Source organism: Neomonachus schauinslandi, chromosome 9 (genome assembly GCF_002201575.2).
Source record: "Neomonachus schauinslandi chromosome 9, ASM220157v2, whole genome shotgun sequence".
Lineage (NCBI taxonomy): Eukaryota > Metazoa > Chordata > Mammalia > Carnivora > Phocidae > Neomonachus > Neomonachus schauinslandi.
In genome coordinates, this window is record NC_058411.1 from 64,143,063 (window position 1) to 64,155,691 (window position 12,629).

General features: G+C 43.7%; 1 protein-coding gene across 1 annotated transcript in view; it reads left to right on the forward strand.

Annotated features, from left to right (window-relative positions):
* The first annotated feature begins 6,361 nt into the window (after positions 1–6,361).
* The window catches only part of HECTD1 (HECT domain E3 ubiquitin protein ligase 1), a 90,687-nt gene continuing 84,419 nt past the window's right edge, over positions 6,362–12,629 (forward strand). The window contains exons 1-2 of the mRNA XM_021695579.1: positions 6,362–6,741; positions 8,602–9,035. Coding sequence (XP_021551254.1) covers positions 8,896–9,035 — 140 coding nt within the window. The 5' untranslated portion in view covers positions 6,362–6,741; positions 8,602–8,895. The remainder of the gene's footprint in view (positions 6,742–8,601; positions 9,036–12,629) is intronic.

The following is a 12,629-nucleotide window of genomic DNA, read 5'->3' on the forward strand; positions in this document are numbered from 1 at the left end:
TTATTTATTTATTCATGAGAGTCAGAGAAAGAGAGAGAGAGGCAGAGGCAGAGGGAGAAGCAGGCTCCCCGCCTAGCAGGGAGCCCGATGCGGGACTTGATCCTAGGACCCTGGGATCATGACTGAGCCGAAGGCAGACTCTTAACCATCTGAGCCACCCAGGCGCCCCTACACATGGATATTTAGAGCAGCTTTATTCCTATTGCCAAAATTTGGAAGCATCCAAGATGTTCTTCAGTAGGTACATGGATTAATAACCTGTGGTACATCCAGACAATAGAATATTATTCAGTCCTAAAAGAAATGAGTTATTAAACCCTGAAAAGACATGGAAGAACCTTAAATGCATATTACTAGGTGAAAGAAGCCAATCCAAAAAGGCTACATACTGGGGCACCTGGGTGGCTCAGATGGTTGAGCATCTGCTTTCAGCTCGGATCATGATCCCAGGGTCTTGGGATCGAGCCCCACGTTGGGCTCCTGGCTCGGCGGGTAGCCTGCTTCTCCTTCTCCCTCTGCTTCTCTCCCTCTCATGCTCTCTCGGTATCTCTGTGTCTCAAATGAATAGATGAAATCTTTATAAAACAAAACAAACAAAAACAAAACGGCTACATACTATATGATTCCAACTGTGTAACATTCTGGAAAAGGCAAAACTATGAACACAGTAAATAAGTGGTTACTAGGGCTACAAGGGAGTGAGAACTGAATAGATGGAATACAGGTGATCTTTAAGGCAGTGAAACTATTCTGTATGATACTATAATGATGAAAATGTGTCATGGTACATTTCATTTGCCAAAGCCTATAGAATGTACAACACCAAGAGTGAATCCTAATGTAAACCATGGGCTTTGAGTGATAGTGGTATGTCAATGCAGATTCATTAATTGTAACAAATATACTAGTCTGGTGGGAGATTTTTTTTTTAAAGATTTTATTTATTTTGACAAAGAGAGAGCACAAGCTAACCTGGGGGAGCGGGAGAGGGAGAAGTAGGCTCTCTGCCGAGTAGAAGCCCAATGTGGGGCTGATCCCAGGACTCTGGGATCATGACCTGAGCCAAAGGCAGACACTTTACTGACTGAGACACCCAGGAGTCCCTGGTCAGGGATGTTGAAAGTGAAGAAGGTTGTGTATGTATAAGGGTAGGAGGTATATGGAAACTGTACTTTCTGCTCAATTTGCTGTACTTAAAATGGCTCTAAAAAATAGTTCATTAAAAAAAATGTTCCCCGGGGCGCCTGGGTGGCTCAGTCGTTAAGCGTCTGCCTTCGGCTCAGGTCATGATCCCAGTGTCCTGGGATCCAGCCCCGCATTGAGCCCTGCATCGGCCTCCCTGCTTGGCGGGAAGCCTGCTTCTCCCTCGCCCATTCCCCCTGCTTGTGTTCCCTCTCTCGCTTTCTCTCTGTCAATAAATAAATAAAATCATTAAAATAAAAAATGTTCTCCAATGAATCTAATACGCAGCTAAGGTTGAGAACTACTGGCCTAGGTTTTTGCATGCATAATCGCCTTAAATTCTTCTAACATCCATCTGATTAGGTAGCTGTGGTTATCCTATTTTGCATATGAAGGAACTGAGGTTTGGAAGGATTAAATAATTTGCCAAGTTCACCAAGCTAGTAAAATGGGAACTGGTTTTCACACACTGCTCAGCCAACTCTCGTGTGTATAGCCTTTTACCATACCACCTTTTAATAACTGAAGCTGGTAGATCGAAGTAAAGTGCATTGCCTCATGAAGTAATAATTTCCCAACACTGGAAATATAATAGAAGAATCTGGATAACAAGTCAGGGATGGCACAGACAGATGACTACACTGTTTTTTTGTTTTTTCTTTGTTTTGTTTTGTTTTCAACATGAAGGACGGTAGAATAGGTTATCTCTCTCTCTCTCTCTCTTTTTTTTTTTTTAGTTTCTTTATTTAAGTAATCTCTACACTCAATGTGGGGCTTGAACTCACAACCCTGAGATCAAGAGTTGTATGCTTCCCCTACTGAGCTAGTCAGGTAGCCCAGGTTATCTTGAATATTCCTTCAGACTCTAAGAGCCCAAGAGTTGAAGGACCAGGTTTGAGAATTAGACCTGTCCTTTACTAGCTGTGAGAGCAGGAGCAAGTCACCTAACTTGTCTGAGCTTTTTCTCTTATGTAAAATAATGCTTATGATAACACAGTTAGCTCATTTTTCATATATATTAAATAATCCAGGAGGATTAAATAATTTTTGTTAAAGTCTCTTGCTAACTGTAAATCTTTATAGAAATCAATTTTATGGTTTTTGAATTTTTTAAAGTAAGCTCTATGTCCAACATGGGGCTTGAACTCACAACCCGAATATCAAAAGTCACATGCTCTACTGGCTGAAACAGCCAGGCACCCTTATAGAAATCACTTTTAACTTGAAGATGGCTAATAATCCTAACCCCTGCATCATATCACAGTGCTCCTTTGTTTACAACATCCAAAGCCTCCCCATTGCCCAAAGAACAAACTTCAGACTCCTTAGCATGGTGTTCAAGACTGTTAGCAAACTAATTCCAATTAACCTCAATGTTCTCTTCCAGCCACTAACTCTACCAGAGGTTCCAGCCAAATTTCATTTCCTACTGTTCCAAAATGGCCACACTCTTTCATAGTTACAGCTTCTCAGAAGTTGAGAGAAGCCAGATAAAGTCCCATTTCCAGTTAAAAGTTGAAGAAATGCCCATTTTTTTGTAGCATGTTTGAAATGTTTATATCTAATGATGCTTTTATTTTTTTTATTTTTATTATTTTTTTTATTTTTTAAAAGATTTTATTTATTTATTTGAGAGAGAATGAGATAGAGAGAGAGAGAGCATGAGAGGGGGGAGGGTCAATGGGAGAAGCAGACTCCCTGCTGAGCAAGGAGCCCGATGCGGGACTCGATCCCGGGACTCCAGGATCATGACCTGAGCCGAAGGCAGTCACCCAACCAACTGAGCCACCCAGGCGCCCCTAATGATGCTTTTAATACATAAAAAACGTGATGCCATGTAACTGTGTTATTCACAAGATTTTTTTTTTAAAGATTTTATTTATTTATTTATTTGACAGAGAGAGAGATAGCAAGAGCAGGAACACAAGCAGGGGGAGTGGGAGAGGGAGAAGCAGGCTTCCCGTGGAGCAGGGAGCCCGATGCGGGGCTCGATCCCAGGACCCTGGGATCATGACCTGAGCTGAAGGCAGACGCCTAACGACTGAGCCACCCAGGCGCCCCAAGATAGGATTTATTTTAAAAATTAATTCATAGTAATGTCAGTCAGTGGGATAAGAGTTTACATTTGAACGCTATCTTTCTTTCTGAACCTGTGAATCAATCCCAGTTAACTGTGTATATACTGAAGATACTTCATAAAAGTGGGGCCTATGCCCAAACAGTGACCTCTTCCCTATTTCCCAAAAAGGAGCCCTCTTCACACTTCTGTGCCTCTCCACCTGGTCTTCCTAATGTCTGGCCAGCTCCAACTGAACATTTGAGATGTAGTTCACACATCATTTTTTGTTTTTAAAGATTTTATTTATTTATTTGACAGAGAGTGAGACACAACAAGAGAGGGAACACAAGCAGGAGGGAGTGGGAAGGGAGAAGCAGGCTTCCCGCTGAGCAGGGAGCCCGATGCAGGGCTCGATCCCAGAACCCTGGGATCATGACCTGAGCCGAAGGCAGACGCTTAACGACTGAGCCACCCAGGCCCCCACACATCATTTTTGAAGGCTTCTGACATGCCATTACCTCCTTGATGTTCTCAGTGTAGTTGACAATATTTCTGTGATAAGTATTATCATGGAGGAAGACAAGCGAAGTGTGTTCACATCTACCTTCTCCTAGACTTTTATATAGTTTATTGAAGATGAAGTCTGTGACCCACTGCCTTATACTGTGTCTGGTACATAGCAATTCCCAATGGCCATTCTTCTTCTTCTTCTTTTTTTTAAGATTGATTTATTTATTTGAGAGAGAGAAAGAACATGAGCTGGGGGAGGGGCAAAAGGAGAGGGAGAGAGAGAATCCTTAAGCAGACTCCCTGCCTAGCAGCATCTGCTCTGCAAGACTTGATCCAAGGACCCCGAAATCACCTGTGCTGAAGTCAGGCACTTAACTGACTGAGCCACCCAAGCGCCCCCCAATGGCCACTATTACTATATTTTGACATGGAGGTGAAATACTAACATGTAAACATATCCTGGTTGCTTGGGATATATATTCAGGTATGGTCAGTTGCTTTCACAAGATCTTCTGCTTTGTCAGGGCTTTATTCTTTTACTTGAATGCTCTTGTTCTGGAATTTCATATTTTAATTTAAAATAACATAATAATGAAATCACAATAAAAGTCATAGCACTTTTTGGATAAAGTTTCTTTAAAGCATACTACAGTCATTCATTTTGGGATATATAAGGGGTGATGCGAATAAAGATGGTGGGGGAATAAAAGAAAATATGCCTTAAAAAATTACTTAAGTGTAGTCTCTTCTAACTTTTCTATTTTCTGTTAATAGCATAATCACTTTCCTAGCTTCCAAGTCCTCTCTGCAGGTTAAAAAATAAGAATTGTCGGCCCCTGCGTGACTCAGTCAGTTAAGCGTCTGCCTTCAGCTCAGGTCATGATTGGGATTGAGTCCCGCGCAGGGCTCTCTGCTCAGCTCAGTTAAGTGTCTGCCTTCAGCTCAGGTCTTGGTCCCAGGGTCCTGGGATTGAGTCCCGTGCGCAGGGCTCTCTGCTCAGCGGGGTGCCTGCTTCTCCCTCTTCCTCTGCTCCCCCTGCTCGTGCTCTCTCGCTCACTCTCGCTCTATCTTAAATAAGTAAAAATCTTAAAAAAAAATAAAGAATAAAAAAGAATTGGGGGCACCTGGGTGGCTCAGTCGTTAAGCGTCTGCCTTCGGCTCAGGTCGTGATCCCAGGGCTCTGGGATCGAGCCCCACATCGGGCTCCCTCCTCCACGGGAGGCCTGCTTCTCCCTCTCTCACCCCCCCCTGCTTGTGTTCCCTCTCTCGCTGTGTCTCTATCAAATAAATAAAATCTTTAAAAAAAAAAAAAGAATTGAAGTTAGTATTTAAATTCTGATCTTTTTAAAAAAATAATTGTTAGATTTAGCTCTTCTCCATTCTTATTGCCAATAACTAGGCCCTTCCTTCCTCCACCATTAGCGGATTTCAGCAACCTCCCAGCTAATTGTCTTGTCTAGGTAGCTCCTTTTAGCCATTCTGTCAATCTTTTTTTTTTTTTTTAAAGATTTTATTTATTTATTTGAGAGAGAGAGAATGAGAGAGAGAGAACACATGAGAGGGGATAGGGTCAGAGGACGAAGCAGACTCCCCGCCGAGCAGGGAGCCCGATGTGGGACTCCATCCAGGGACTCCAGGATCATGACCTGAGCCGAAGGCAGTCGCTTAACCAACTGAGCCACCCAGGCGCCCCTGTCAATCTTTCTAAGACTGATTTTTCTCATCAGTGTTCTAATCCAAAACTTGTTATTTATCTAAGCCAAAATTCTTTGGCATGCAAGGCCCTGCATGCTTTAGTCCCAACCTTGTCTCCCCTTCATTGCTTAATGCAGGTTCTTTGCTTGGGGCACAGTTCCTCTTTCCTTTGTCAGAAGATATCAGGCTTTTGCTTGTATTCTTTGCCCTCCCTTGCACTGTCCATATCCCACCCCTTCTTCACAGTCCATAAAGACCCTCCTCCTTGAAGATTTTATTGGCAGCTCCACATCGTAGTCATAGCTCCCAAACAATTATTGTCATGTGTTGTAGTTGTGACAAGATAGTAGAATCCTCTACCCTTTTGTCTTGATTTGAACTGATAACAGGAGACCTAGGGACCATGACCTGTGACAGTGGGATATGTGCCCATATATATTTGAAGTGCAAATCTGTAATTTCCAAAATACTGGTTCTTCAAGCATATGCAGATTGCTTAAAAGAACACAACTCAAATACTATTATGTAATATTCATTTTTGTTATAAAAGATGGAAAGGGGAGAGTACAGTGAGAGTGTCTGAGGTATGGGTTTACTTATCTCCCAAACCAAGGGATTCATTTCTTTATTTAAAAAAAGCTAGGGGCACCTGGGTGGCTCAGTCGTTAAGCGTCTGCCTTCGGCTCAGGTCATGATCCCAGGGTCCTGGAATCGAGCCCCGCATCGGGCTCCCTGCTCCGCGGGAAGCCTGCTTCTCCCTCTCCCACTCTCCCTGCTTGTGTTTGCTCTCTCGCTGTGTCTCTCTCTGTCAAATAAATAAATAAATAAAATCTTAAAAAAAGCTATATTCACATTTCCAATTAACTACATCCTAAGAATCTCCAAGTAGGTCTTCTAAGCAGGCCTATTTTATTCTCAAAGCGTGTGAAACACAAAACGTTTGAAGGGAATAACCACGGAGGTACTTGAGACCACAATCCACAGGAAAAAGAGTCAAAAGCACCCTCTCAGCGGTGCTGCTTACCGAGACGCCACTGGGCCTGAATTTACGCTTTTTGGAGCCTCAGTCCTCTCATCAGTGCAATGGAGCTAATGCTTGAAAATATTTACTTCCCGGGGTTGTGGTGAAAGGTTTTCCTTCTGGTGAACTGCGGGCGGTTTGCCTCCTAAGACCCCAGGGAGGTGCTTTTCCTCCCGGGACGCACTTCCGTGCGCGAGTAGGGCTGCCTTGCAGGGAGGGGGGAGCTCGCGGCGCAGTACGGGCTGCCCGGCCCGCTGGAGTTCGGCAAGGACAGGTTGGCCACAGCTATGACGTGTAGCGTGGGGGCCTAACAGCAGGAGCACGCCAAGTGTGTAGGCACGGTGCAAAACAGGCTGAGCGTGCGTGCACCAGTGTGCGGGCGTACGACAGAAAAGCGACAGCTGACTAGGGAGTCCGAGGCCCGCAGGGCCACAGCGTCCTGGTAGTGGCGGCCACGCGTCCCGCCGCCCGGCTACCCAGGTTGGGGCTACTGCGCCGCCGGCCGACCGGTCTCCGCAGCGCCCCACCTGGCGGCCGGTGGGGTCGCTGCCGGGAGAGTCGATTTGCTCCGCCTCCGCCGAGCTCGGCTGTCCTCCGCAGCTTCCCCTCCCCCCTCTCGCCCGACCCTCCTCCCTTCCCCCTCCGGGATCGCGATGGACGCGGCCGCCCCCCGCCGCTGCCGCCGGCAGCACCGCGCGGGCCTCTGAGCTGCGGGCCTGAGGAGCCGCGTGCCGGGGACCGGACGTGCGCTGGCTGCCGCCGGTCGGGGGAACCTCTCGCTTCCCTGTCACCAGGTCCCCGCGGAGGAAGGGGAGGGACGAGGCGCGGCTTTTCCTGTGCCGCTTGCCCGGCTCGACCTGCGCGGCCTGCGGCTTCCTGGTAACTCGAGGGCCGCGGCCGGGCCTGGCTCTGCCCGCGGCCTGCTTGGAGCTGGACCGGAGCGGTTTGGGACGACAAGCCCTGGTAAGAGCTTGAGGGACGGGGAGGCGGAAGCGCCTTAGGCGGTCGGAAGGGCCAGGCCTGGGGGCCGGGACCCGGGATGCCCGGCGGCGTGCGGGGAGCGAGACCCCGGCTCCGGGTGAGGTCGGCCGGGCTGCTGCGGACTAACCCGCTTAGCCCCTTTGTTCCCCTCCCCCGGCCCTGCCCGCGGTGGGGCCCGCCTTGTTCGAGCCGGAGCCTGGCTTGCCCGAACCGGAGCCCAGGGCGGGCCCCCCTTGCCCTTGAGAAGGGTTCGCCTCCCGGTCGGGCCAGGGACGTCCCCCCGAGCCTTGAAGTTCCGGGCGCCGCTCCCGAGAGACCCGCCGCCCTGCTCGGCCCGGCGGCCTGCTCTGGGCACGGAGGCTTGCTGCCTCTCCTCCAGAACTTCCCCCTCGTAGACACAGGTAGCTAACTTAGCAAGGTTTGGTGCCAGGAAACCAGAGCGCGGTGCCTGCGCTTCCCGGCGCAGCGCTCGACTGGGCCCGGAGTGTTGGGTCATCCTTGCTGGTCGCCGCCGTTGGGTGCCCACCGGGACCGGCGGCTGGATTCACACACCTGCATCTGGGTTACCTGGGATCCAAAGCTGTCCTTCCGTCGGGGCGTCTCCGGGCTTTTGTAATGACTTGCCTCTTGGGGCTGCTTCTCTATTTTGTATTATTATTATTTTTAACCAACTGCCCCATTCTGTGGAGATGGGGAAAGAGGGCCATAGATTGGCCTGTATTCGGATCCGTAAGGTGTTAGTCCATTGCATTTACTTTTAGCATTTCTTTTTAAACTTTTAAGAGTTGCCAAGACTGCCAGAATTCTTAACTATGCCTTTATTCATAGATACAACTTGTATCTGATTATTGTTTGTATGTGGATGTCTTAAGGAGCAGTAAGTAAATTGGGAAGTCAGCAGAATTTGTGGAATTGGAGATCATTTTAAAGCAGAAACTTAATTTGAAGGGGGATTGGACACAGTGCTTAGAATCATCTCCTCAAAATACGGAATCTAACACATATCTGAAGATCAGTTTTGGGTGGAGGATGGGCTAAGAAGTTTGCTGGGGAAAAAAAAAGAACCTTTAGTAAGGTGTTCTTTGCCTTTTGGCACAGACGTAGGTGATAGCAGTAGTGGGATCTGAAGCTTGACTGTGTTTGACAAAGACAGCTCTGGTTTTCAGTTAAGTAGCAACCTAATCAGCTTATACTCTAGCGCAAAACTGATTTTTATTTAGTATGATATATGAATGTTAAACTGGAGAAATAAAGTTGAAAAACTGCATTAAAGTACTCTCTCAAACATACTTATGAGTCTTTTCTGATTCCTAGGAGGACACCAAGAACATTTGGTTCTAGCCGATGTAAAAGAAAATTTTTTAAACCCAAGCTGATCAGTCCTGGATATTTAAAGGACTTTTTCCTTTTACTTTTTTAATTTAAGCAAAGAGGCTTTTAAAAAACCATGGCAGATGTGGATCCTGATACATTGCTGGAATGGCTACAGATGGGACAGGGAGATGAAAGGGATATGCAACTAATAGCCCTTGAACAGCTATGCATGCTGCTTTTGATGTCTGACAACGTGGATCGTTGTTTTGAAACGTAAGTACATCCCTTCATCATCTTCTTTTGGGGTTGCTGTGGTGACATCTGTTTTCAGCCATTTGCAGACTTCCGTTTGTGTAGACTTTTCTCTAGTGAGTTTTAAAATTATCTTTTAAAAAGTTTCTCCAGTTTTGCATTTACACTTTTCTGAGAAATAAACATTGGTAGGTGAAGTAATTCCTGTAATGATAATTGTGATGACACAAATATATGTTTGTTGAATGAATAGGAATTAGGGAATACTAATTTAACCCATAGCTTGCTTGATTTATTTTCAAAATATCTTATGAACTAGGAAAATACAAATACTTCTTTAAAGGTACCTGTTTCTGTACCAAGAAATTAACTTGAAATAAACATGAAAATACAGAAGATGATGAACAGTTTCCAGCTGCCCCTTTCTTCATTAGTATTAACTCATATGACATTATACTTTCCTTAAAGCAAATGATTGCTTTGTAAATTTCAGTTTGGAGGATATAAATTGGGTGTTACTTATGTAGCATATTTTTGGAACAGTAGAAACAGATTTAGTAATTTGGAGTTTAAACAATTTTATTCAGAGGTTTTAATGTAGAATTTGTGTGAAAATGTAAAAGAATTCATTACTAGATTGGCTATTAATGCTATTTTTCCTCTTTAACCATTCTGAATACAGAACACATTTGGTTTTTACTGTTTATTTTATATTATTTACAATTTTGAATTCTGATAGTAAGTAAATGAAAACTCAGATTTTCTATATTTGTTTTAATACCATTTTGAGGTAATTAGAAAATGTTTGAGATGTTGACTTAAAATTTTGTATAATTATCTTAATTTCGTTGAGGTGGCAATAAAGATTGTTATTACTAAATGGACAAAGTATTTTTTTCTTTAAGATTTATTTATTAGAGAGAGAGTATGTGTAGGCAAGCGTGAGTGGGTGGTGGTGGGGGAGAAGCAGACTCCTTGCTGAGCAGGGAAACCTGTCTTGGGGCTCGATCCAATCCCAGGACCCAGGGATCATGACCTGAGCCGAAGGCAGCCGCTTAACCAATTGAGCCACCCAGGCACCCCTAAACTGACAAAGTATTTTTAGTTGTTTTCATTTTTAAATGAATAATTAATGAAGATGAATTAATAAATTAATAATAATTCTTAGTTATAAATCCTATAAGACAATAAAAATCTTAGGATAAAAATCCTTATAAACAAAGTTTCAAATCACTGTTTTTTATTTTTGTTTTCTTTCAAGATTTTATTTGAATTCAAATTAGTTAACATGTAGTATAGTATTAGTTTCAAGGGTAGAATTTAGTGATTCATCAGTTAACCCATCCCCCCAACCCCAAATCACAATTTATTAATGGCCCATTCATGTCAACTAGTTTTTGTTATTAACAAACTTTGAATGCATAATAACCTAGCCCCCCTGTTGATACTTATTTTAGCAGGATTCATAGAAAAGTAAAGTAGATTTTTGAGTATTCATAGATTTCATTAGAGGGTCTTCATTACCTGAGAATTACTTTCGGTTTTTTAAAAAAGTTACACTCGCTGGGGCGCCTGGGTGGCTCAGTCAATTAAGCGTCTGCCTTCGGCTTTGGTCATGATCCCCGGGTCCTGGGATCAAATCCCGCACTGGATTCCTTGCTCGGTGGGGAGCCTGCTTCTCCCTCTCCTCCCAGCTTGTGCTCTCTGTGGCTATCTTTGTCTCTCTCTCTCTCAAATAAATAAAAATCTTTAAAAAATAAAAAGTTATACTTGCCAATTAATGATTGTTTTGTATCTTTATTAAGTACTGATATATAGTAGAGATATTTGTAATGGCAGTTAAAAAAGGTGTTACCTTATTAAAACAATTTTAAAGGAAATATTTATTTTTAAAGATTTTATTTGAGAGAGAGAGCATGAGAGGGGGGGAGGGTCAGAGGGAGAAACAGACTCCCCACTGAGCAGGGAGCCCCATGCAGGACTCCATCCCAGGACTCCAGGATCATGACCTGAGCCAAAGGCAGTCGCTTAACCAACTGAGCCACCCAGGTGCCCTTAAAGGAAAATTTTTTAAAATAGAAAACATCCCTATATAAAATCCTACCATCCTAACATAACTGTTCTTTCCGTTTTCCCTTGTAGGCTTATTTATATATATATATATATTTTAAAGATTTTATTTATTTATTTGAGAGAGAGAGAATGAGAGACAGAGAGCATGAGAGGGAGGAGGGTCAGAGGACGAAGCAGACCCCCTGCCGAGCAGGGAGCCCGATGCGGGACTCGATCCCGGGACTCCAGGATCATGACCTGAGCCGAAGGCAGTCGCTTAACCAACTGAGCCACCCAGGCGCCCCTAGGCTTATTTATATTTGATATAATATAAATTTATGAAAGATGAAACTGAAGTCAGATGTGGACTTAATATTTTTTATTTACTAAGATAACAAGATTATTTCGAATTGGAATGGTTACCCCTGTTTCATGTAGCATACCAGTAATTTATCTATCAAAAAACGGATGTTTGATGAAATTTGTGACAATTTTTTAAAAAACAGTTTGCTCTCTTTGTTCTATAGTCAGATTTTCTTGTCACAAGAAAAATTGTTTGATTCCTTTAAACCAGAGAGGCAGCATGGTGAGATGAAAAGAATGGGCTGTGGTATCAGAGACTTGGGTTCAGATTCTTGGATTCTTGGTCGGCTAGGTCTCATTTAGCCTTTGAGAGCCTTAGTTTAGGTTCTTTCTCTGTAGAATAGCAGTAGACTCCTTGTGAGGATTAAAGGAAAGAATGTATGTGAAAAGTGTTTTGGGTAAAGCGGGCTACCCACTAATATTATTACATTTCTAATTTTGAATTTTATTTTGGGACTTTATTTTGTGAAGCTGATCGATTTTTGGAGAGTCTTTTTAAATTCTTTGCAAGAATCAATAAACAGGGTAGGGGGAAAAACAAGATGATGCGCATATTTTGAATATTGGTGAAAATTTCCTGTACCAACTTGATTTCATAAGATACTAGCATACAGGGGCGCCTGGGTGGCTCAGTCGTTAAGCGTCTTCCTTTGGCCCAGGTCTTGGTCCCAGGGTCCTGGGATTGAGCCCCACCCACCTTAGGCTCCCTGCTCGGTGGGAAGCCTGCTTCTCCCTCTCGCACTGCTTGTGTTCCCTCTCTCGCTATGTCTCTATCTGTCAAATAAATAAATAAAATCTTTAAAAAAAAAGATATTAGTAAACAGTCCTTATTTATATTGAATAAAGCAAAAGATGTCTATGTTCAGATACATTTTTGCCTTATTACCTTGTATTAATAGTTATATGTCTCTTTAGGCAGGAAAGGCAGATGGTGTGGTAGAATAATGGCCTTTGGGATGGGATAGATTTGGGTTCAGGTTTTTGTGAAGATTAAAAGGGATAATATATGTGAAATCCCTAGCATAGTGCTTTTCACATAATAGTTAAGTCTTTTCCTTTAACTTAATATTATACGTGGCTCTCCATTTTTTGGAGAGTTTTGACAGTTTGAAGTGAAGGGGTGTACATTTTCTGTGAAGCTGTGATTCTTCCTCTTAATGCCTGAACTTACAGGGTAATGCTCTAGAAAATAAAATTCAA